The sequence below is a fragment of the Anastrepha obliqua genome, chromosome 3 (assembly GCF_027943255.1).
Source record: "Anastrepha obliqua isolate idAnaObli1 chromosome 3, idAnaObli1_1.0, whole genome shotgun sequence".
Lineage (NCBI taxonomy): Eukaryota > Metazoa > Arthropoda > Insecta > Diptera > Tephritidae > Anastrepha > Anastrepha obliqua.
Window position 1 is genome coordinate 81,681,765 of NC_072894.1, and position 24,151 is coordinate 81,705,915.

At 35.8% G+C, this 24,151-nt stretch overlaps 1 protein-coding gene across 1 annotated transcript; it reads left to right on the plus strand.

Annotated features, from left to right (window-relative positions):
- The first annotated feature begins 2,500 nt into the window (after positions 1-2,500).
- LOC129242777 (pH-sensitive chloride channel 2) lies at positions 2,501-23,936 on the plus strand. The gene is made up of 7 exons (XM_054879610.1): positions 2,501-2,968; positions 16,832-16,959; positions 17,025-17,423; positions 17,527-17,685; positions 19,524-19,679; positions 21,314-21,681; positions 21,758-23,936. The coding sequence occupies exons 1-7, from the start codon at positions 2,889-2,891 to the stop codon at positions 22,028-22,030; spliced, it is 1,563 nt and encodes a 520-aa protein (XP_054735585.1). The 5' UTR covers positions 2,501-2,888; the 3' UTR covers positions 22,031-23,936.
- The last annotated feature ends 215 nt before the right edge of the window (positions 23,937-24,151 follow it).

Consider the following 24,151-nt stretch of genomic DNA (forward strand, 5'->3'; position numbering starts at 1 on the left):
GAATTGTTCACCAGAATCTTGCCATTTTTTACAGTGCTATTACTCGGAAAATAATGCATATTCTATATTTTTATTCACTAATTTTAATTTTCCTCTCAACAGCGCCCGGTGCGATATGAGTTAAGAACAACTGTGCAAATCGAACTACATTTTTTTCTCTTTAGTTACTCGCATAGAATATTCCATATAGAATAACAAGCAACACGGACTTAAAATAAGGTAAATATTGTATTTATATTAAAAATGAGAAATCTTTATATTATACCTTTGACGAAAGTTATATTATAAATAAATACAATATTCATTAAATAGAAATAATAATTCATTCATTTTGGTGATCTTATATTAGTTAAACAAGTAATAACTATTTGGATCAAATAAAGAACTGATTCAATTTACTCTACTATATGTTTACTTCGCGACCGCCGAATGGGTTGATGCATGACTACCATCCGGAGTACGTAGGTTGGAATCTTCGTGAAATACCAAAATAAAGAAAACACTTTTTATGGGAATAGCGGTCGCATCTCGGCAGGCAATGGCAAACCTCCGAGAGTATTTCCAACTTCTCATAAAAATATCTGTCGTTCGGAGATGTCAAGAGATTAATTCGGATTTTTAAGATGTTTTTTCAGCATCTGCAGATATACTTGGCTTAGTTTTGCGTTCTCTTCGACTAGTGTTGGCAATAATCAGTATTTGACATACCAATAGGTAGAAGCACTAGCTTTATCAGAGGTAATTTGAAACGTAACAACCGAAAAGTTTTGACTCCGGGAAGATTTTACAAATCAGCGTTCAATATAAAGTACACTATACACAGATCACTTTTACTATTAAAATGTGTTCAATGACTGAATTTCACTTTTGGCTGACTTTGACGTGGTTTTTTGGGTTTCCGCTCATGTGGCTAGCGCCATTAAGCCGCTTGTTGACTGGTTTGCATGTCAAACTTATATACCCACGTCTCCTCCTCATGATGCGCTGGATAAACGTTGGGTTCGAATTCATTCGCTCAAGCATGTCTTCAGCCACCTTCTTCTAATGAATTATTTGACAGAAATTCAACTCTCTTGGAATGAGTCGAGCAGCCACGCGTCGCATGCCCAATTGATGGTGTAAAATATTGCGAATTGACTCGTGAGACACGTTAAGGTCACGAGCTATTTCCCTCCAATTTTAATGATAGCTTTTTCAGCACCAGTTCCTTGATTTTGTCGACATTTTCATCCGATAAAGACGTTGATGGGCGATCAGATCGGGGCAAATCTTCCACGACTTCTGGGCCCACTGCAAAAGCCGTATACCACTCGTTGGGCCTTTTTTTGATTAAGCTCACTCGCCATAGGCTCTCTGCAACATTTTCAACGATTCGGTACACGAAATGCCGTTCAAAACATAAAATTTAAGAAAAACTATTTGTTCAACATTTTTATCCATATTGAAAATCGGAGAGCACACCTGCGGTTGACTGATGTACAAATGGAATTAAATGCCAAAAACAAACTAATTAACAGATCACGCTCAAACTCTACGACTCTATAGAGGAAAGTTGTACCAACATTCAAGCAAAAAAAATTGAGGCATATGTGCAACTCGCGATTTTTAAATGAATATTTTTTGACAGAATGCCACCTGTTTGGTACAGTGGTATATCCGGCCATATTTTTTTCAAAAGTGAAGACAAATCAATGTTGACCAGCGCAGACGCTCAGCAATTGTTTGTTCCCAAAACAAAATCCTTGTAGGACCTTTGGTATTAGCAGACAATACTACCTGCAAATCATAGATTCATTGAACCAAGATTTTGGTAGTAAAGTTACGTCCAGAAATGGACATGTAGACTGACTTCTAAGGTGAAGTAATTTGACGTTGTTGCATAATTTTTTGTAATGCTGTTTAAAACCGCCGCGGTGGTCATATGGGAGATTCTGGAAATATATTGAAACTAAATAGTTTATACCCCGAAATGCACTTATCCACTCCGAATAGTAAACCAGTACAAACGAACTATCGATTTATTATTATTTTTTTTATTTATTTACAGTTCCAAATCCAGTAATTGAAATTTTAAATTAATATAATAACGTAATTTTTGTTAAATTTTAGTAAGAGCACACTTCCATACCAACTTTTTTTTTAATTCAACAGTATTGCGACTGAAATGCCTAGTTTGAAAGTTTTAAAGACAGTCACATCTTGAAAGAAATACGACTGAGAACATAGAGTCTCACTCGTCCATACATACATATCCATATACTAGCCTTATCAGTAAGTGAGAGCATCTTGAAGTAATAAAAAAGGTAAATACAACAAAAGCAACAACAAAAATTATGCATGCCTAGGTAATATGGAGTGCGACATAGTCAACACTCTTATTTGTTTTTGATTTTTTTTTTTTTAATATTTTTCGCGCTACCAATTTGCTACTCAGATCAGTATTTCAACAACGACCAACCAACGATCCAGTTCAAATATAAGTCGGATACCGCAGCAAAAAGACGTTAAAAAATAGCGGACTCATTTTATGTGTTTCAAAAGCGGGCGCGCGCGTCGGTAGAATAAAACTCAATCGTATCGGTAGTGAGTGAAGCGAGTGAACTTGTGGGTGGTGCTGGCGCGTAGACGACGACCGTCAGACGCACGGTTGGTTGTGAAGATCGATTATGTATGAGACGGCCATTTGCATAAAAAAATATTTAATTTGGAAATGAATTATATTTTACACCTGTTTAAAGTATAAGTGATATTGAACTTGAAACGTAATATATTATTATTAGGTGCAAAGTTTGCCCATACAATTCAATAAGTCTGCTTACCGACTTTCGAAAAATAAATCGAATAAGTTTTTATTACATATATTTAGAAAATAAAACTGCTCGCTCAATATGAAAAACATACATTTCCACATAGTGACGAAAGTGTTGCTGCTCAGCTTTATTTTCACAACCACACAGATATCCGCAACGTAAGTTCGTCTTCGAAGTGATTGATTGTCTCTATATATTTTGTGTATTGTATATCTCTAACATACAAAACATGTAAAATACAACATCTCGAACATAACTTTGTGTTTTTGCTTTTGTAGGTTGCTTTTATCAAAATGTCTGTGTTTTTTTCTGAGAGGTATTTAGGAAAAAACTCATCTATCTGCGGCCAAGCTTCTATTCCAATTTGTAATATAGCTGCGTCTAGATGTTGCTCCAAAATTCTCCTAATTAGCTAAAGTCACGTTACTCGTAATATGCTGCAACAAGATCGCTTTGTAGCGCCTTGGGTTGCAGTTTATGTTTTTGTTTATTTTTGTTAGGAAGCCGCCAATAAATGACTGCTTGAACTAGTGTTACTATTTTTTCGCCAGGCAACTAGAAACCGGTAATTTTATACGTGCATATCAATAATCAAACCCGTTCAGAATGTTTGTGCGCACATTAGGTCGGATCAATTTGTTCTTAAAAAATATAACCGTTTTTGGGTCGGTAACTGACGTATTCTACTGTCAATTCTGAGCAAAAAAGTCCAAGGAAGCACAGCACTAAAATGGATTTTGAGCCTCCATCTTTTTAAATTTGTTATTAATCGCCAAATAACACATACAGTCTGTCTAATTGGAGCGTGACCGCCATAACTTAAAACTATTTTACCAATTCGCTTCTAACAAACTGCATTACAAGAATTAAAAAAAATAAATAATTGGCGCGTACACCTCTGTTAGGTATTTGACCGAGCTCCTCCTCCTATTTGTGGTATTTGTCTTGATGTTGTTCCACAAATCTACAGTTTTAACCCCACTCCGCATGGCAAATGGTTTTTATGAGGCGCTTTTTCATGGCAGAAATACACTCGAAGCTTTGTCATTGCCTGCCGAGGGGCGACCGCTATTAGGAAATTTTTTTTCATTATCATGCACGGAGACTCGGGCCTACGCACTCCCGAATGGTAGTCACGCACCAACCCATTCGGCTACAGCGGCGGCAATTGCATTATATGGGCTTACAATATTTGTTTTACAATATTTCGTATATTCAATAAAGCGTACAGTCACCACCAGTAGCTATCATAGCTTCACATCTTCGAGTCATATTTTGTGTTAATTTCTGCGCACGTTGTAGAAGTAATTGCCTCCAAATTAGCCGAATTTGTAATGATAAATGTTTGAGCCTCCATATTTGTTTTTCTCTGAGTTTTCCATCAGACGAATGCCGATCAAACATTTCAATCCCATATTGCTCTTTCCACTCTACACACCCTTGGGTTCGATGATACTTGGTATCGTTGTTTTCTTGTAAAATTCAACGTTGGCAATTTGTTCCAAACGTCTCTTAGCTGACTGCAATAATGCATTCAAATTGGGGATAAACACAAATCCTTTTTCGGAGAATCAGTCCCAAGAGTGAACTTAATTCTATGTTTACAGTTCGTTGAAGTTGTGGATTATCAGCAGAATGGCAATGCCAACGTATGAAACTATTCGTCCTAAAGGAACATTCATCCATGAATCTCACGTTTGCCAAACTCTTTTCTGAATTTGCCTTAGCTCATGCAAGTCCTTTTTCAATGTGTGATAATGAGAGCACCAGTTTTTTCAAAAATGCTTCAGCTTCACCTAACGATAAGCTCAGCTTTGTCCCAAACAAATCAATGATCTTCTGATCTTACTTTGGAAAGGTTTTTTTTTTGCCTCGTCTGGTGAAATCGTTAGCGTTTTTAACTTTGGTATACCATTGCACCCATTTATTTATAAACGTCTTCGACTTTTTCAAATACTTTGCTGCACGTGTCATTTTTGAAGCCCTGTTTTTTTTAAATAAATACATAAAACAATTAAACACATCATATATCTAAAACGTAAAGTTCACAAGGTTTCCCATAGCGATTTAACATAAGAATGCGCAACAGGATGAAAACTTTGACCCTCCATAGAATAAAATACAGACGTAAACTTTCAAATTGACGATACACAAACACTCGTATATATTTTCAACCCCATACCTCCATTGACAAACCCTTGTATTTTTTTTCTTGTTGCACAGTGTAATTGGATAAGTCGAAATAAAGCTAAAAAACCATTACGTTGGTTGTTGTGTCTGCTTTGGGCTTTGTTTGAATTCTTTTTATTCAGAATTGCGAGTGACTATTTCAGTCGCCGAAACAAATTGACCCGCCCTATTGTTCGTGCGCAGTTAAAATTGACCACTCATACGCACCACCCATTATACGATATTCGATTGTTGAAGGTTGCGTCAACCTCAAGTTGAGATATATCACGTGGAAAAAATGAAAGTGCTTAGATGTTGAGTTTATTTAAGTTGTTAGTTCAATATTTGCATACATCGCAAATCATTCGTCTATACGCATTTTATTCTTTTGTAACAATTAAGAAAAGTTTGGCTAGACATTTGTTTAAACCCATCAGAGCTTTAGATAAGTTAAAACAAATTGTATGGAAATGTATAACATAAAGAAATTTAAGCTTTTCGGATGTAAGCCAACTAATTTATTCGACGTATCCGTGGGTTAGTTTATATAATTTCTTCTTAACACTGTTTCCATAGTCATGGGTAAAGCCAGAAGATTAACTGATTCCGAAGAGAAAATAATTGCAATTCTGAAAAGAAAAAACTATACCAACAGACAAATTGCATGAAGAATTGGTCGAAGGGAGGGTGTGATAAGAAGTTAATTAAAAAAATGAAAGATATGCGGCGTAAGAAGTGAAACCAAAGGAAATTGAAAGCTTAGCTTGCGGCAAAAAGGTTAAATTCGCGACGAAGCTCCTAGAAATAGATTATCAGCTAGGCAAATTAAAAAAAAAATTAAATAATAACTGAAAGCAAAGAAAACACGTTCGACTGAGTTTCATGAAATAAAAAAAAATTAAGACCCATGAATCGCGGGATGTAATGTTTTTCGGACGAAAGAAGAATTTATTTGGACCAGACTACAACAGCTGATATTGGCATGATTTAGGGAATCTCCATGTTGTACGGTTAAAGCGTAATTTCGGAGGCGACACCGTATTTTTTTTATTACAACGAAAATGGACTCCAAAAATTATTTAGATTTATTGGAAGATGTCCTGAATAGCTTATTATGAACGCATTACCAAAACAAAATTACATTGCTCAACACAACTATGCGGCTATCCACGATTCTAGGCTATGAAGAGAGTGGTATTCTGGAAAATACAATATTTATTAGAATGGTCAGCAGCAGTCTCGATTGCAACCACATGCACAATCTTTGGGGCATTCTCGCTGGAGAAATATATTCCACTGGAAAGCAGTGTGATTCATCATCTATTCGTCAGACTTGGTTAGAAATTAGAATTACATTACATTGCCAAACATTTATTACAAAGTACAAAATAAGAGAAACCATCGGAAGTATTAAAATGCATTTTTAGTTTGTTTCGTTTTTGATACTTTTACTTTTTATCTCAATGCGTTTTTTTCCAGTTTTGTTGTTGCTATAAAATTAGACATAATATACTTGCATTTTTAGTAATTCATAAATACTGAGACACTTTCAACTACGTTTTTGCAATTGTTTCTGCATGAAGTCGCTCGTACAAGTAATTACGATCATTTTGAACTAAGAATCATTAAAATCGGTTCATGTTTGACTAAGTAATGAGCATTAAAAAAAAAGTTTCTTACATAATTAAAAAAAATCGATTTTGAGGCGAAAAACAAAATTGCCGATAAATCTTAAAAAAAATTTTTTCGGGCGAACAAAAAAATACGTGACTCAGTATTTTGACCAGAGAGCAACATATTTGAGTTACATCGAAATCGAAGAACATGTCCCGAATAGCCCGGTTGAATTGAAATGGAAAGCATCTAAGGTAAATTATTGGAGAGCGGGAACTCGATGTGCTTTCGCAAAAATGAAAAAATCAAACGTGCAATATTTTCCTTAAGTTGGTTGATTTGTGATATTGATGTTGTTTGCTAGTAAAACTGAAACCAAATACTGAAATAAATAATTTTCGGATGAGCTTAAGAGAGCAAGACAGCTGGTCAATTAGTGAGCCATTTGCGTTGAAGCATTAAAAATTATTAATTAATTACTCAATGGTTGAAGCTACTAAAAGCGGACATCTTTTCTGAAGACTCAAATTGTATAAAACAATTCCTAGATGTGTCCGAATCATGAGTGTAAAAGGAGTGGTAGGCCCATTCGAGTTAATCATTCATACTGAACTGTCGAACCCATTTTTCCAAAATAGCTGACAAAATATCTCAAAACAAATCAACGCATTACACTCAAAAGTTTATGATGTATTTTCATTAGAAACTATTATTTAGACTAAAACCATTGTGAAATCAGTTTTTTGAACTGGTATTCAATCCAATTATTTGCTGTCGAGCTGCCCATGTATTTTATTTTGATATTAAAAAACTTGAAGGAACTTGGAATTGAAAGTTAAAAAAAAATTATTGGCGCGTACACTTCTGCTAAGGGTTTGGCCGAGCTCCTGCTTCTATTTGTGGTGTGTGTCTTGATGTTCTTCCAAAATTGGAGGTGGCTACAGTTTTAAGACGACTCCGAACGGCAAATGGTTTTTATGAGGAGCTTGGCCATTGCCTCCATTGTTGGCCTATCACTGCTCCCAATGCCGCATTTGATGCATCCGTGGGCAATGTAAATAACTTTTCGTAGTTGGAGTAAGCTGAAATTGAATCATTTATAATCTATAAATAATAGAGTTCAGAAAGCTTGTACATATTTCTTATCAGCACTATTTTTTGTATTGCCTTTTTAGGCAGCTAGTTAAAGGCGTAGTTGTTTCTGAAAGTTTCGAATGGACTTGCGATAAAATGCTGCGAAACTTAGAATTGTTTTTTTCATTTCTATTTTAGGAATGGGATAATTCTTTAAATTAGCCTGGATTTTTTTAGGAAACTCAGTTTGTCATTAAAAAAAAATCACTTTTATAAATTTGAAATAGGAACTGATTTATTGTTCAATAATTTCTTTTATTTATTTGCTTACTCCCACTTTGTGAATTACGTAGATTAGATATTCGTGAATAGTTTTTATTCTTTGTTTTATTTTATGAGTGAAGGGAGTTTGACCCTTTCCTTTTAAAAAAATGCTTTTAAATTCTTTTTTCTCAATTTATTTCATTCTTCTGAGTTGAAATGTTGAAGTCTGTATTTACTATCTTCAATGTTCTGCTTTTCGTTTATGTTTAATTCTGGAAAGCATTTAACAAAATTTCCATCTATGAAATTATTGTTGAACTTGTTTTAACGAATGCCATTCAAATGTACTATTTTATTTTCTGCATCCATTTTAGGTTTAAGTAGTAAATAAAAGCCGAAAAACCCGTTATAATTATTATAATAAGTATTATTATTATCATAACTATTAAAAATTGTAAGCGAAAAAGGCTAACCTTTCCATAGGTTCCTCGCTAAATTTTCAGGAATTTCATCCAAGCACACTCTTACTGTGGCTTTTGTTAAAACTATTGGCTCAACATGAATAACCTCTTCATCAAACCAGGTTTTGTTAAACAAAAAGAAGCCTGTGTGAACTAGAAAAATCAAAAATCCAAAAAGTAGAAAAAAATAATCAGGATAACCAAAACGCCTAATTCGAGCCTGGTTTGAACCTTGATTCTGCGTTTGTTGTGATTTTATTGAATTTCTGTTAGTGTAAATGTTAGTATCATTATTTTGTAAATTAGTTGGCTGATGGCTTTATTTATTACATTGATATACCTTCTCGGAAATTGACTCATATTGGGTGCAAAATGTTGCAACTATTACTATTACTGTTCACATGAGGATTTAAGTTATTTCTTTGAATTGTCAAAATATACATTTATAAAGTTTTCATCTTCATATATAATACATAATTTTCTTTTAATATTTTCATTCCTGACTTTAGGTGTGTAGGAAGATTTGTGTTGATTAACGCAGTTAAAAAATTAGAAGTTCTATCTTTAGTGTTCTCAGACTTATTTGATTTATTATATATATATATATACATACAATTGGCGCGTACACCCTTTTTTGGGTGTTTGGCCGAGCTCCTCCTCCTATTTGTGGTGTGCGTCTTGATGCTGTTCCACAAATGGAGGGACCTACAGTTTCAAGCCGACTCCGAACGGCAGATATTTTTATGAGGAGCTTTTTCATGGCAGAAATACACTCGGAGGTTTGCCATTGCCTGCCGAGGGGCGACCGCTATTAGAAAAAATTTTTTTTATTAATTCACTTGTTTCACCGAGATTCGAACCAACGTTCTCTCTGTGAATTCCGAATGGTAATCACGCACCAACCCATTCGGCTACGGCGGCCGCCTATTTGATTTATTACACTATATAAAAATATCTTAGTGGGATTACTGTCAAAAAGGGAGTGGCAGACACCAAAGCCATGGAGAAGGGGGGAATTAAATTTTTATACAGATGATTACAAGCTACACGATAAGGCTGGCTATGGAGTATTTTCGAAGGAATTAGGACTGGAACTATCCGTTCGGCCACCAAATTGCTGCAGCGTCTGTCAGGCAGAGGTTCTAGCTATAAAAGAACATATCGTAACAAAAACGACTATAAATATATTCTCGGTTAGCCAGGCGACTATTAAATCAATGAGTGCGGCTATACTAAGATCAAAGGTTGCATAGGAATATCGGGCAGCCCTAAATGATATTAGCGTCGTGTTCAAGGTCAGCCTTATTTGGGTTCCCGGACACAGGGATATTAAAGGAAACTGTAAAGCCGATGAACTAGCTAGGAAAGGTACTGCTCTATAACTGCTCAGTGACCATTGGGATACCTATGACCACAAGTAAACTAATAATAAAAAACAAAATTATCCAAGAGGCCAATAGGTCATGGAGAAATGAAGATACATGTGTAACAGCTAGACTACTATGGCCGCAAATAAACAAGAAAAAGGCAAAGGAATTGTTTAGCCTCTCAAGAGATGATATCTCAAAGGTCGTGGCTTGTGTCACCGGTTATTGGCTATTTGGCAGGCATTCCTTGAGACTAAAAGTATTCTCCCATGAACATTGTAGAAGTTGTAGAGATGAGAAAGAGGAAAAAACAGTTGAGCACTTCCTTTGCAATTATCCAGCCTTAGCTAAAATCAGAGCAGATTGTCTAGGTAAACACTTTTTCAATTCTCTTGCAGAACTGTCTGCGTGGGGATTAAACCAAACGCAGAGCGCAAAATGGTTTCACGAAGATAAATAAACAAGGTTCCCGTGTCGGACAGTGGTATCACGACGGACTTGTAAGGTCTACGTGAGTTGGTCGCACGGACCGACTACCATCATAACCTAACCTAACCAAGTGGAATTACTTTCATATTTCAATTTGATAGGATCTCTAACTGTACAAACTTCTGGATTTATAATATTTCGTCACACAATAATCTAACACTATTTTTAAATTTAATGTGACTTATTTCTTAAACAATCTTTGAAAGGGTTTCCTGTTTCTTAAGCTCATTCATCAGCCACTGCCTTAACGTCGCCCAATCTGTCGGTTGTTCTCGCTCGACTACATGTAATGGGGAGCCTTTGAGCTTCGTATAATGCAGTTTAAAATAAATGTTTCTTCTTAAGGTACGGTGCACTAGACAGGGCTAGTTTACTGGGGCGGCAGCCCTTGGTCGGGAAAAACCCGAGTCATTCCGATGACATAGAACCGGCTGCATGGAAATAATTTTTCCTTCTTCTGTCATTATGGGAGTCCGTGAAATGATAGCATCAATATTATTCATATAGAGTACCTAATAGTTGCGATCGCTATCGAACGGATAAGTTTGATACTCTGCATAAACAGTCCCTTGTTTCTCTCTATTTTGCTGCTCACTTCACTTAAATTGAGTTAACAATGCACTTAATTTGTCCAGTTTTTCTTCCATAAACATTACTAAGCTTTTTCTAATAGCGGTCGCCCCTCGCCAAGCAATGACAAAATTTCGAGAGTATTTCCGCCATGAAAAAGCGCCTCATAAAAAATATGTGCCGTTCGGAGTCGGCTTAAACTGTAGGTCCCTCCACCACAAATAACCAAGTAACTAACAGAAGTGTACGCGCCAAATATTTATTATTTATTTTATTAGTTTCAGTAGCATTAGTAGGTTAAATTACGGAACAGCACACTTTGTTTTGCATATACTCTTTGCTGCTTTTAAGGCATTTCGCAAGGAGAATCCTGAATGAATTCGCCTTAGCATTTCGATTTTGAAGGAGAAAATGGCATAGGAATGCCTTTTCAACTCACTTTTACGATATAACGTTTTGTGACCATAAGCAAAAACTAATTACTCTCTTTTTGTTGTAATTTTTTGCACTCATTGTTCTAGTGCATGAAACTTCACTTTTCCGTTTTTTCCGCTTCTTTTTCTTTTCTTGTTTTTTATCTAATAAAGTTTCTGCAGCACAAACTATTTAAGTCTTCATACTTGAAGCTTCGTTTATAAGTTATTAGTTTTTCCATACACAGCACCGTTTTCCCCTTCCACAGTGTAGCACATTTAATTTTTCAGCGCCATATTTTGTTTTTATTTTATTGTAGTTTCACATAAGTATCTTTTGCGTTTAAGGATCTTTTGCGCAACCAAATCAAAGACTATATTTATTAAATTTTTCTTTAATAATATTACGTTAAAACACTCAATCGAAATTGACGCACGCGAATGCCAAAACCCGATAGTTAGTTAAACTTATCAAAAATTATCGAAAACGATTAAACACGGGATTGACCTATTGTTCTCTCAGAATAAAGTTACCTTGGCGCTGTCAGAATAAAGCTGATAGATCCATATGAAATTAAAAGCCAAACTTGCATTTATATAAATGGCGCTTACACAATCATTGGGTGTTTGGCCGAGCTCCTCCTGATGTGCGTCTTAATGTTTTTCTACAAATGGAGAGACCTGTTTTTGGCGCTTTCGATCGGCGGATGGTTTTTTATGACTAGATTTGGCATTGACAAGGACAGACCGCTTTAGAAAAAACTTGCTTTCATGTTACTTTCTCGTCTTGTTCACATTTTAGAGTAGTCACTGCACAAAAAACTTGTGTCCACGTGTTCATGTTTGGGAGTATTCGCGTTGGGCAGCGTACGCTGTACAAAACATTTTTATTACTGCACGTAACAAAAGCATTGATAATTAAGTTTGAAATTATACATTAGCGGTAGCGTATTGTGACTGGTCGTCATATATCGATAGGTAGGAATTCAGAGAGAACGTAGGTTCGAATCTCGATGAAACACCAAAATGAAGAAAAACATTTTTCTAATAGCGGTCGCACCTCGGCAGGTAATGGCAAGCCTCCGAGGGTATTTCTGCCGTGAAAAAGCTCCTCATAAGAAATATCTGGCGTTCGGAGTCAGCTTGAAACTGCAAGTTCCTCCATTTGTGGTGTGGAAAAAAATCAAGAGAGGAGGAGCTCGGCCAAACACCCAGAAAGGGCGTACACAAATCATATATGTATATATATCTGGATCTTTAAAAAAGTAACGTATTTCTACTATAAAAATCGTCGAACGAGGCTACAAATCTGGTGGTCAAAGGAAAAGTGTGACATTAGTTAATGCGATGCTAATCATATTGACCATCCAACTCTGTAAGTCCCAATTTAATCGGAATTCTTTTGTTATTCGTATACTCGCTGACTTTTGAGACTTAAACTTTGTAAATATACAAACCCCGAGAAGCGATAGCACATCAATATTTTCACCAGTTTTACTATTTTATTTTCTTTTTTTGTTTCGAATGTTCATTTTTTTGTACAAATGTACAATATATTTAAACCTTTAACTTTTAAAAGCTAAGAAATTTTAAAATTTTATATAAAAATTAGAAAAAAGTCCATATACCTTTCATCCTACTTCCACAGTTTTTTGTTAATATTTTTGGTATGAAGCTTGGTAGTCTATTAAATTTTAGTACAATAAAGTGCAAGATGGAAGCTGCTGACAAATTTTTAAGATAATTTTTATAATTTGCGTGTTCTACATACTATACATACATATGTTCTGTATGGATATACATATGTAGATGCAGTCTGCTCCAGGTACCGCAACAGCTGTTAGAAATTATTTCCGGAAAACAAGTAATTTCCTTTCAAGTTTAAACGAAAGACTCAATTTTTAATTAAGGTATATTTTTTTATGAATTTGTTTTTGTAAACGCCGCTAATGAGTAAACAACAGTACACAGAAAACGACAATGGTGTTACAGAAATTCAAAAAGCACGCAAAAAAATAGCTGTAATGAGCGCAGAAAGCCTTTAGTAAATAATGAAAAGATGCGCCAAAGCCCACTTAATGAAAATTATACAAAACGTTGCACTGTCTATTAAATAAACAATTAAAATAATAAGTTTGTGCTTATATTGATGGCTCTGCGGTTTTTGTGCAATATTCGGCAAGAGGATCAGCTAAAAAAACTAAAAAAAATAAAATTAAGTTAGCAATAAAAAGATTCAGTGTTCCTTAGTATGGAAGCAGAAGGTTAGCAAAATATTATATTATTATTTTTTCCGTCTGATAAAAATAGTCGACTACAGGTGGGACCTTGAAATCTGTACGCATATATACACGGATACATGTAAAAATGTACATGTATGTATGTGTATATTTTTCGGAAAGTTTACGAAAATACGCAAATTCTATAAGGGCTGATTGCTGGAAAATATTTTAAACTCCAGCATAATTTTTGCTCTTCTCAAAATAATCTTGCTTATTTGCTCGGTGCACTTATTTCTATTTTGACGTTTTATGATGCTTTTAATACTGCCAAAAGTTTTTCATTACGTGTACTTGTTCTTGTATAAAATTCAATAAAATGCAAGTAGCAGAAGAATGAGTATGCATGCATATGTGTGTGTGTACATGGCATGTTCGTAAGTATAACGGAGTATATTTTTGTTTGCTTCATTTAAGCAAATATTTGCACAGCACGTTTGTCAACTGAATTAACGCAGCTGTAGCTTCGTCACAGTTTCATTTTTTCATGTCAACAAAATTGACAGTTTTTATTAACACTCCATTTAATTTCTTATTAAAAATTTGGTTTCAAATTTGATGTTGTAGGGAAATTCAGTTAACATATGCGTATTTGCAAAACTTCACATACATACGTACATGGAGAGCTGAATTAAACACTGTTTATATCGTTTTTTTGTTTTAGCTGCATAAGAACTATTAGTTTAAGTAGACCACTATGGTTTGACAGCTGCGAATGGCGAACAGTGTTGACATTTCTGTTCAGTAAGATAAAGCAACTCATCAAGAATCGTTTAACGCCAGAACAACGCTTCCAAATAGTGGAAATATTCTTTGAAAAAAAAAAAAAACGAATCTGTTCGCATAGTTCAAAGAGCATTGGCGGCATCATCGGTCCTTATTTCTTTCTTTCTTTACTAGGAAGGAGTTGCTTGTAACGGTGAATGGCGAGCACTATTGAGTCATGCTGACGCAACTTACCATACAGCGCGCTTAGCAATCGGTCAGATGTCATATTCAAAAAATAAATGTCATAAAGTTGTCTATCAGATTATAATAAAAAAAGTCTTCCAATTCTTATGGATCTATTGCGACATTTTAAGTCGTTGTTTATAATTCACTTCAACAGACTTAGATTTAAGAACTTACAGGGTCCGCCATATAACTTTACGGAATTAAAATTGCTATAAAAAAGAAACTACTCAATATTTTTCCAAACTGTTTTTTTTATTTTGAAGTACAATCCTTCCGGTTAATTACACAGGCCTGCGAAATTTAACTTTTTTCAGTTTCTAGAATGGCTGTACTTGTTTCTTGTAGTTTTTTATGCGCTGAAAACGAATGTGACCTTCAAAATGCTCCATCACGTCAGGATTTTTGGTAAATGAAGCCTAAATGGTCAAAAAATGGCCATTTTAGCCATTTTTGATAATTTTTTTTGGGATAGAAAATTTTTTTTTTCAATTTTCGACGAAAAGGTCGCATAGTACAACTCTTTAGCTTTAAAACCCTTTTTTTTAAATTATTGTACGATTTTTTAAAAAAAAGTTATGACATTTTGAAATTAACAGTTTCAGTTACGTATACGTTGGGTATAACGTCTATTGGCGCCCAGCGTTCTTTGGGCGTATACACAACCATTTTCGTTCAGCGGAAGAATAAAACTAATTTTCTGTCAAATCAGATGACAGCTAAGTGTTACCATTCTTCAAATAATACCTAGCTCAAATCCGTAACGATAGATGGCGGGCCCTATAGTATGTACTTACATGTATACGATGTGTGTTCAAAAAATAAAAAAATAATTTTTCTCAAAAAATAACTATTTATTCATCAATTTCTATTTTATCTCATTCAAAGTAGTCCGCCTCAGATATAATACACTTCTACCAGCGTTTTTTTCCAATTCTCGAAGCAGTTCTGATATGCACTTTTTGGTATGTCCTTGAGCTCTCTCAGCGATTCGGTTTTTATCTCCTCAATTGTCGCAAAACGCATCCTTTCATGGGTATCTTCAATTGACAACAGAAAAAAGTCTCAGGGGGCCAAATTTGTTGGGTTGCTGAGGCATGATATCGGTGTTGTTTTTAGCCATATAATCTCTCACAAGCAAAGATGAGTGAGCTGGTGCATCATCATGATACAAAAGCCATTATGCGCAAACGGCGCATAACTTTAAGGTATAGTAGTCCTTATTTACCAAACGACCGTGTGGTAATCAAAGAAAACAGTGAGTAAAGCCTTGACATTTAATCGATCTTGGCATGCTTTTTTAGTCTTGGTTCTCCCGGATTCTTCCATTGGGACGATTGGTCTTTGATTTCGATCTCATAACCATATACCCATGATGCGTCACCAGTTACGACCCTTTCAAGCAAATCTGGATTATCGTTGACGTCGTTCAACAACTCCTGAGCGACGTTGTTTTTGGTCAAAACTCAGTTGGTACGAACTGCCTCGCGCTTCATGCCCAAAATTTCCGAAAAGATTGCATGGCATGAGCCAACCGATATGCCGACATCCTCAGCAACTTCTCTAATTGGGATTCGACGATTATCCATAACAATTTTCTTCACTTGCTCATTTTCATCGGTTGTTGATGTATTGGGGCATCCAGAGCAAGCGTCGTCATTCACATCTTCTCGACCTTCTGTAAGAAGTTTCACTTTCAGAGCACTCTCCACGTATGCCATTGTCAACATTTCAAGTGTTTTTGAGCACTTAATTACATTTTATTCGATAGCAGAAAATCGCCGAACACGCAAAACACTTGTCTTATTTATGCCTCTCACAAACCATAAACATATCTTCGATAATTGAAAGTCCAATGGACGTAGCTTTCGAAATTTGAAAATTCACCTTATTTTTGAACATACCCCGTATATATATGACTTCTCCTTTCAACAGTAGCACTTAATGTAAGGTGCAGATATCTAAACCAACCTAACCTTACATAGTCCAGAAGCGCGGCATTGAAATATTTCAAGAATTTCAACCTTAAATCCACAGATTTTTTACCACAACTTCTTCAGTTAGGTTACAAAAGCATTTTATGGGTGTGAATGCCAATATCGGAATTCCTAGAGTTTTTATCATGATGACATGATTTCTAAGACACCCGATATTCGTTCACTCCATGATTTTCGTTTTCCTTTTCATCCCAGAAATTCTATATTAATCTTAACCACATGCACATGCAGCTTAAATCCTCTTCGACTAAGAACCGCGCCACTACACAACTCGTTGTGGCCCCCACAAATTGCGATTTACTCTATTCGAATTATCGAAAGTTTTGTTATATTACAAATTAATAATTAATATTTTTACGATTTTTTATTCCAGGGCGTCACAAACACCTGAAGTGGAAGAAGACTGTCCGCCTATTTCAAATGCCACAAATTTACAACAAACGCAACTTATCCAGCGATTAACCCACGTTTGTCGTTACGATCGCCTAGAGCGACCAATTGGTAAATTTTTTGTTGAAATACATTTCTAAAAATACATAAATAAAAAATATTTGCTTTAATAATAGAATATGGGAAAAATGGCGAACGTCTGCCCGTTACTGTTAAGGCGCGCATTTACGTGTACTTCCTACAAAACCTCAATTCGGATTTACTGCAATTCAAAATGCATGCCCTACTACAATTAAGCTTTAACGATAGCCGTCTTTCTTACAAGGAGTTGAAGCGAAATGACAACATCATCGGACAGAAACATCTGAGCGAGCGATTATGGTTACCTCACATATTCTTCGCCAACGAACGCGACTCCAGCATATTGGGTACAGATGAGAAGGACGTGCTGACGTCAATATCACCTGAAGGTCGAGTGGTGATATCACAACGCCTACAGGCGACTCTCTATTGTTATATGAATTTCAAGAAGTTTCCATTCGATGAGCAATTCTGTTCGACTGTGTTGGAAAGCTGTAAGTAAAAAAGGGCGAGGATGCAACTTGCTTACATACATACAACTTTGTATTGTATATTTGTATACATACATATATTATATTTTGCTTAATTTCTTATAAGGGATGTACAACAAAACAGAAATGGTACTCGAATGGGAATCCTATTCGCCGATCTCATTTGATCCAGAAATGCATCTCACCGAATATAATATGCAACGTTTTTGGTATAATGAATCAATTGTGAACTCGAATGGCATAAATTTGCGACATGGTTCCTTTGGTGAGTATTGGGTTGACGGCGGTATTGAGGTTGTCAATATGTAAAAAATTAGCACCATATTTCATAAGGGGGTTTGGGAGTTGTTCCAAAAAGAATCAACTAAACGATAAAGTCTTACTAATTAAAATAACAGAATCGCGAAAGAAATATTTGGTTTTATTGAAACCGGAGTGCTACGAACTCTCCGGAACATCAAGTATTTCATTGCTATTCTATTTTAGTCATGTGTGCAGAAGCCAAAATTTAAAAGTTCCATTTACTTCAGATTGGTTCCAATGGTTCCAATAACGTACAACTTCCAGCTTCAATGGAGTATTGCACAGCTACCAAACAGACGCGCGGAGCGTCTGCCAAGCGATCAACCAAATCGGCTGGTGGGGGAAAATGATCGTTGGATCTTCCCCTTCCACTAGAAACCGGTCCCAGTTCGCTGGCAACAGCGCTGTAGTCAACATCGCTCCGCACGTGAAAGCTGTTTTAAGAGTGTTTTAGGATTTTGCAGTGGCGAAAATGCAGCGATCGTTGGAGCAACGTTACTCGATCAAATTTTGCGTAAAGCTAAACAAAACGAGTACCGAAACTATTGGGCTACTCAAGGAGGCTTGCGGGGACCAATCTCTGTTCAGTGCCCAGGTAAAACGGTGGCACAAGTCGTTCAAGGAGGGCCGGGAGGACGTCGAAGACGAACAGCGATCATCTTTTTCGACTCTCGAGGCATCGTCCACAAGGAGTTTGTACCTCCAGGAAGCAGTGTAAACGTGGCATTTTACCGAGAAGTGCTCCTTCGGCTGAAAACCCGCGTCGCCCGGGTTCGGTCCGACCTCGTCAACAATTGGACTCTTCATCACGACAGTGCGCCGACGCAAACCGCCTCTGCACCTCTGTATTGGCCAAGATGGGGGTTCTGGTGCTTCCCCACCCTCCCTACAGCCCAGACCTGTCCCCTCCAGACTTCTTCTTGTTCCCGCGCCTGAAAAGAAAGCTGAAGGGGAGGCGTTTCGACTCCATCGAGGCGATCCAAAAAACTGTGACAGCCGAATTGAACGCGATTCCGGCGGATGTTTCCTGCAGTGGAAGGATCGCTAACAGCGGTGCATTGACGCTCAAGGGTCCTTTTTTAAAGAATATTAGTTGTATAAGCCAAAAGGTTTAAAAAAAACTACTTAAAACAAGTAAGGCTCATTACTTTTCAATCAAACCCTGTATTTACTAATAAGTGCGGTTGTTTATAAAAGCTTCAAACAATATTATTTTTAGTGCCTAGCACACCCAACATATGTACTCTGCATGTGCTTGAATTAGACTCGCGTGTGTTTCTATGAATTAATTTGTCCACCATGAGATTGTAAAACTTAGAAGAACTATCTAGAAACTTGCAGCTTCAGAGCTCAGATAAATTCACGAACCATAGAATCAATAAATAAATTCATTCAGAAGGTCTACCTATCCCAAGCGATTTATCAAATATGGAAGTGTATAAGTTCCGTGTCGGCTTTTATATACCAAGGTTTTTTGAGTTTGATGTAATAGTCATTGGTATACATATTTTTGCTTCGGCAATTTTTTCGTTTCCATATACTGACATTCACATTGAATGAATATTCGTAGTGCTCTACCTGATATCTGAAGTAATATGTATCCCAAGATTTATTGACATATTTCAATTTACATTCCACTTATACCTTCCATATAAAGAGCAGGCCTCCCAAAATCTAAATGCCTAAACAATAGTTATATTTAACGATCGGCGGGAAATTTGTTTGTATACCTTTTCTTTATCTTGTATTTTTTCAAATCATTACGGTTTTCTAAACTATTTTCTTTTCTTCTTTTTGTAGTCGGCAATTACAGTTCACTAAGTTTTACCGTTCATCTTAATCGTGAGATCGGTTTCTATCTATTGGACTATTTTTTGCCCTCAATGATGATCGTTGCCATTTCATGGGTCTCATTCTGGCTGCAAGCTGACCAATCGCCACCGCGTATTATGTTGGGTAAGTACATTTTTTTATTTATTCAAAGGGTGGTCAAAATAAAAGTATATTAGAAATAAAATAAAATGAGTGAAAGTATTTTTGTCCTTATTAATGAATTATGATTTCATTAATTTGGCTACCTCGGTTGGTTTAGTCTTCCATGTGCATTGTTCTGTTGGCCTAAATAGCATTTCCAGCAGTATTTTCGGAAAAATTGCCCAATAACGTAACTAGGTAAAACTTGATGCAACTTCAAAACAGATGATATTTCGGTCCAAGAATCATCTGGGGTATTAAGACTCATATAAGGTCTCGAAAACTTTTCGCTAAAACTTGCATATGATGATACTATGTTGCACACTGAGAGCCATTATTTTAAGCGACTAAGAACAATCAGTGGCAATGATACCAAATAAATGATACAAGAATAAAGTTACATTTGGACCACTCTACGATTCAGTTTATTTAGGCTACAATCAAAGTCCAAGCCGCAGTCACTTCTTTGTCTTACTAGTCAGTCCTTAGGTCTTAGTAGAATTGAAATAAATAATCATCAAACGAACTCGACCGAGCAAACGGTGAGAGGGTAGATAAAAATAACAGACTAAAGAAGCGTATAGTTGGAAATTATCTACACAAATTAATAAGAAAAAAAATGCGTCGATAAATTGAAATCATTTTACGTTGCTAGCCGTAGCACCTTCCTTAGGTACAGTGTTCGCTGTTCGCTCACCGACGAATTTCGGGCAGACCGTCGTGTCACATACCGCGAGATTGAGGCATGCTTGGGCGTTGCTGAGAATCAATAAGATTTTCCACGATCAGCCTGTGGTAAAAAAAGTGTGTTTGCGTTGGATTCCACAATTTAAAAAACGCTCTGCAAACGTGGCTGGACAAAATGCATCACACAGATATGCAAATGTGTATTGATCATCACGGAAAATATACTGGAAAATAATAATTCCACTATTAGTGCAGAAATATGAATAGCAACCCTCGTATACGGTTTGAAGCTTGACTTTGGCTAAGTCTTCCACATACTCTATGATCAAAAAGTACGGGGAATGTTTAATTTAAACGAACCGCGCGCGTGGGAATCGGTCAGTATTTTTTTCTTATGTTGGTAGGACTGTAAGACACACATCTGTCACTTTTTAGCGCCATCGGATCATTTGAGAGATGCTGTACGTCGCAAGCGCCGAGCCCAAATTGTGCTGGATTATTTGACCAAACACCAAATAAAGATCTACCATCGTGCATGCAACGTATTCACCTGGTATGGCCCCGTGTGACTTGTTTTTGCTTCCCAAGTTGAAGTTACCACTTCGTGGAAGGAGATTTCAGTCAATAGAGGAGATAAAAAAGAATGCGTCGAAGGAGCTGAAGGTCATCCCTTCGTCGACCTACCAGAGGTGCATGGAGGACTAGGTTAAACGTTGGCACATGTGTGTGGCTTTAGAGGGGTCATATTTTGAAAGCGATAAAATAAATTTACCTGAAATTTAACTCTGTTTTGTTATATTTAAACATTCCCGGTACTTTCTGATCATAGGGTACATATGTAATTACATACCTATGTATATTTGCACTGCCACCTCTATATCACATCTTTCTAATGCGAGTAATACTAACACACATTTCCATTTTTTCAGGCACTAGCACCATGCTATCATTCATTACCTTGTCTTCCTCGCAGACTAAAACTTTGCCCAAAGTCAGTTACATAAAGGTATCTGAAATTTGGTTCCTTGGTTGCACTTTCTTCATCTTCGGAAGTATGGTGGAATTCGCATTCGTCAATACCATTTGGAGACGCAAAGAGAATGTTGAGTTGAAGAAGGTGAATAGTAAATACATTGTGAAGGCATCGTTAACACCGCGTCCGACACGGCGTGATATAAATAAGAACAATCTTTCGCGAACGCGTTCTTGTTCCAGTCTAGATAATATTACATCAAGCACGGAAAGTGTATTGAAGGGTCATTCCAATCCAGGTTACAACAATTACTTAACTGTACATGTAAGTGAGCTAGTAGCCTCAAATTACTTTATATTATATAACTTTAATATAAATACAAATTGTAAATTCCCTTTAGAACTTACCTATAATTACCACCGAGTGTGCGGACACAGCTTCCGTGACGAGTGACCGTAACAGCAATTGTACCGATCATGTTGTTAATATAGAGAAGGATGGACACTTTGGAATGAATGGTAGCAAGGATCAAGAACTTGCTGATCACACCACATTTACAACAATGACACCGCAAGAGATTGCCATGTGGATCGACAGACGTTCCCGATTTCTATTCCCAGTCATGTTTCTGGCTTTCAATGCGCTCTACTGGACGTTTGTTTATTGCTTTTGATGCTGTCTAACGAAGTTGTCTCGAAACAAAGTTGATAAGAGGATTCTAGTATTATTTATGAATTAAGAAAACGCATACATTTTTTACTACACAGTCTACACGAATATCATATATTTACGCCAAAAAGTATTTTTAAGCTAGATTTAAAAAAAAATATATTTATGTATTGTACATATAAAAGGTATCTTATTAAATATGCTCAGCAAGGTCTTTCACGCGATTTTTATGTCCGCAAAACTAGTCACTAAGTCTATGACAGAACACATACACATATATAAGTCACATGCATCTATACTAATTTAGAATATACTGTAAGAAAGACATTCTAAAGAAAGACATAGTAAGGTAAAACCGCTGAGAGTCACTTGTATCGTATTGGCGTTTTCAAAGCATTTAGTCTCACACTCTGATTTTCTTGTTTGTTTTGGTTTGATTCTTTCATTCAAATAAATTGGAAATCAAAAATATTTGTATAAAAATTGTATTTTCTATGCCGTTAAAACGCGTAAAATTCTGCTTAAAGCAAAAAAAACCTCTACTTTCATATAAATGGATGTGCATAATTACGTAAATAATTGACGAGTGCCGTAGGTACAGCCGAATACTTTTGCCACGTCTGTACTCCAAAGAATGTATGCTTCAATGTTCACTCATACAAGGCACTTCGCCAGCTTTCAATAAAACCAGTTATTTCCTGTGCGCTTACATTCAAATACCGCCAAATTCTTTGGTCACATCTTCGCTCCTGTGCACTTATTGGAAAATTTATTTATGTAAAAGAAATTTCAAATGACCCGCCTAGAACTTATTTTAAAATAAAACACCCTAAAATATAGAGTATATTTTAATTTTTTTTTCTTTCTATTCAAATTACAGTTCTTAACAATTATATGTGTAAAATGGCATCATTTAAATGTCCACCATGAGCACTCCTAGATATAAAATGCAAGAAATAATCGATTTATGAATGCCTAATTGTTGAGAACGTCGAGATATCAATGTTGAAGGTTGTTCAGCAACTCTTTGCCCTACAGCAGCAATATGAACCAACCTCTGCCAGTTTTCTATACTCGACAGAACCAATTTCTTGAAATGCTTTCATCAACCTTTATATTGTCGACTCATTCGGACGGCTATTCCTGCCAAAAAAATGATGGATTTTGAGATATGTTGTTCTTAAAGCATTTGCTCGTTTTCATAATAAGTTTCCATAATTTTAACGCGTTGCTCTCATGTAAAATTGTGCATCTGTCTAGTTGAGAAAGGTCAAAGACATAAAAAAGGTACCGTCTAGTCACTGAAATCTAAGCATCACTTTTGAAAGATGCTTTTTATACACATATAAAGAACGTTAAGTATCCTAATGGGAAATAAAACAAATGGTTTTGGTAGAAGTAATTTTCTTATTTTATTCGTTTGGAAAAGGTATGCATATGTAGACTCAATCTCAAGAACAAATCTTATATTTTAAATTGAATGTTTATATTTATATTATGATGCTTTGTTATTACGCGAGATTTACATACTTAAAAAAAAATCATGGTCGACGAATTGAGAGAACGGTTCTACCTTACTAAGCTTTTATCATGATTCTACGAATACTTTAACCACTGTGCGCCTATATGTACAGGCGCAGCGCAAAGATTTTACAATTTTTACACATGTCATTTTATCTAAAATAAATAAATGTTACTTTTTTAAGAAACTTATTTATGTATGACTAATGGAATGTCTTCTTGATTTCTGAACGTTAAGGTCGTGCAGAAAAACATGTGTCACACTTTAATGGCTTGGAAAGTTTTCACATCCCTTATCACCAAGTCATTTTGTTGTTGTTGGCATGTGATGATTCAAAAAATTACTCATCAAAGCCATTGAAAAACAGAAAAAGGGTTCTAAATTTCATAGAAAACTAATTTACAGATACTTAGTTGAATCTGATTTTTAATTGATATCAATTATGTTGATAAAAAGATAGTTGTTGATAAAAAAATACTTTTTTTATTATTGTATTATACAAAGTTTAGAGATTTAGATGAGATAAAAATTATTGTCATATGCTTATTTAAAATAATTTGAAACGGTAAAAAACCGACTTCGTATAAGTAGACGATTAATAGG

Coding starts and splice junctions, on each gene's coding strand:
- LOC129242777 (XM_054879610.1), top strand. CDS start 2,889: ATGAAAAACATACATTTCCACATAGTGACGAAAGTGTTGCTGCTCAGC. Junction 17,686..19,523: donor TTTGCGACATGGTTCCTTTG/GTGAGTATTGGG, acceptor TTCTTTTTGTAG/TCGGCAATTACAGTTCACTA. Junction 19,680..21,313: donor GCCACCGCGTATTATGTTGG/GTAAGTACATTT, acceptor CCATTTTTTCAG/GCACTAGCACCATGCTATCA.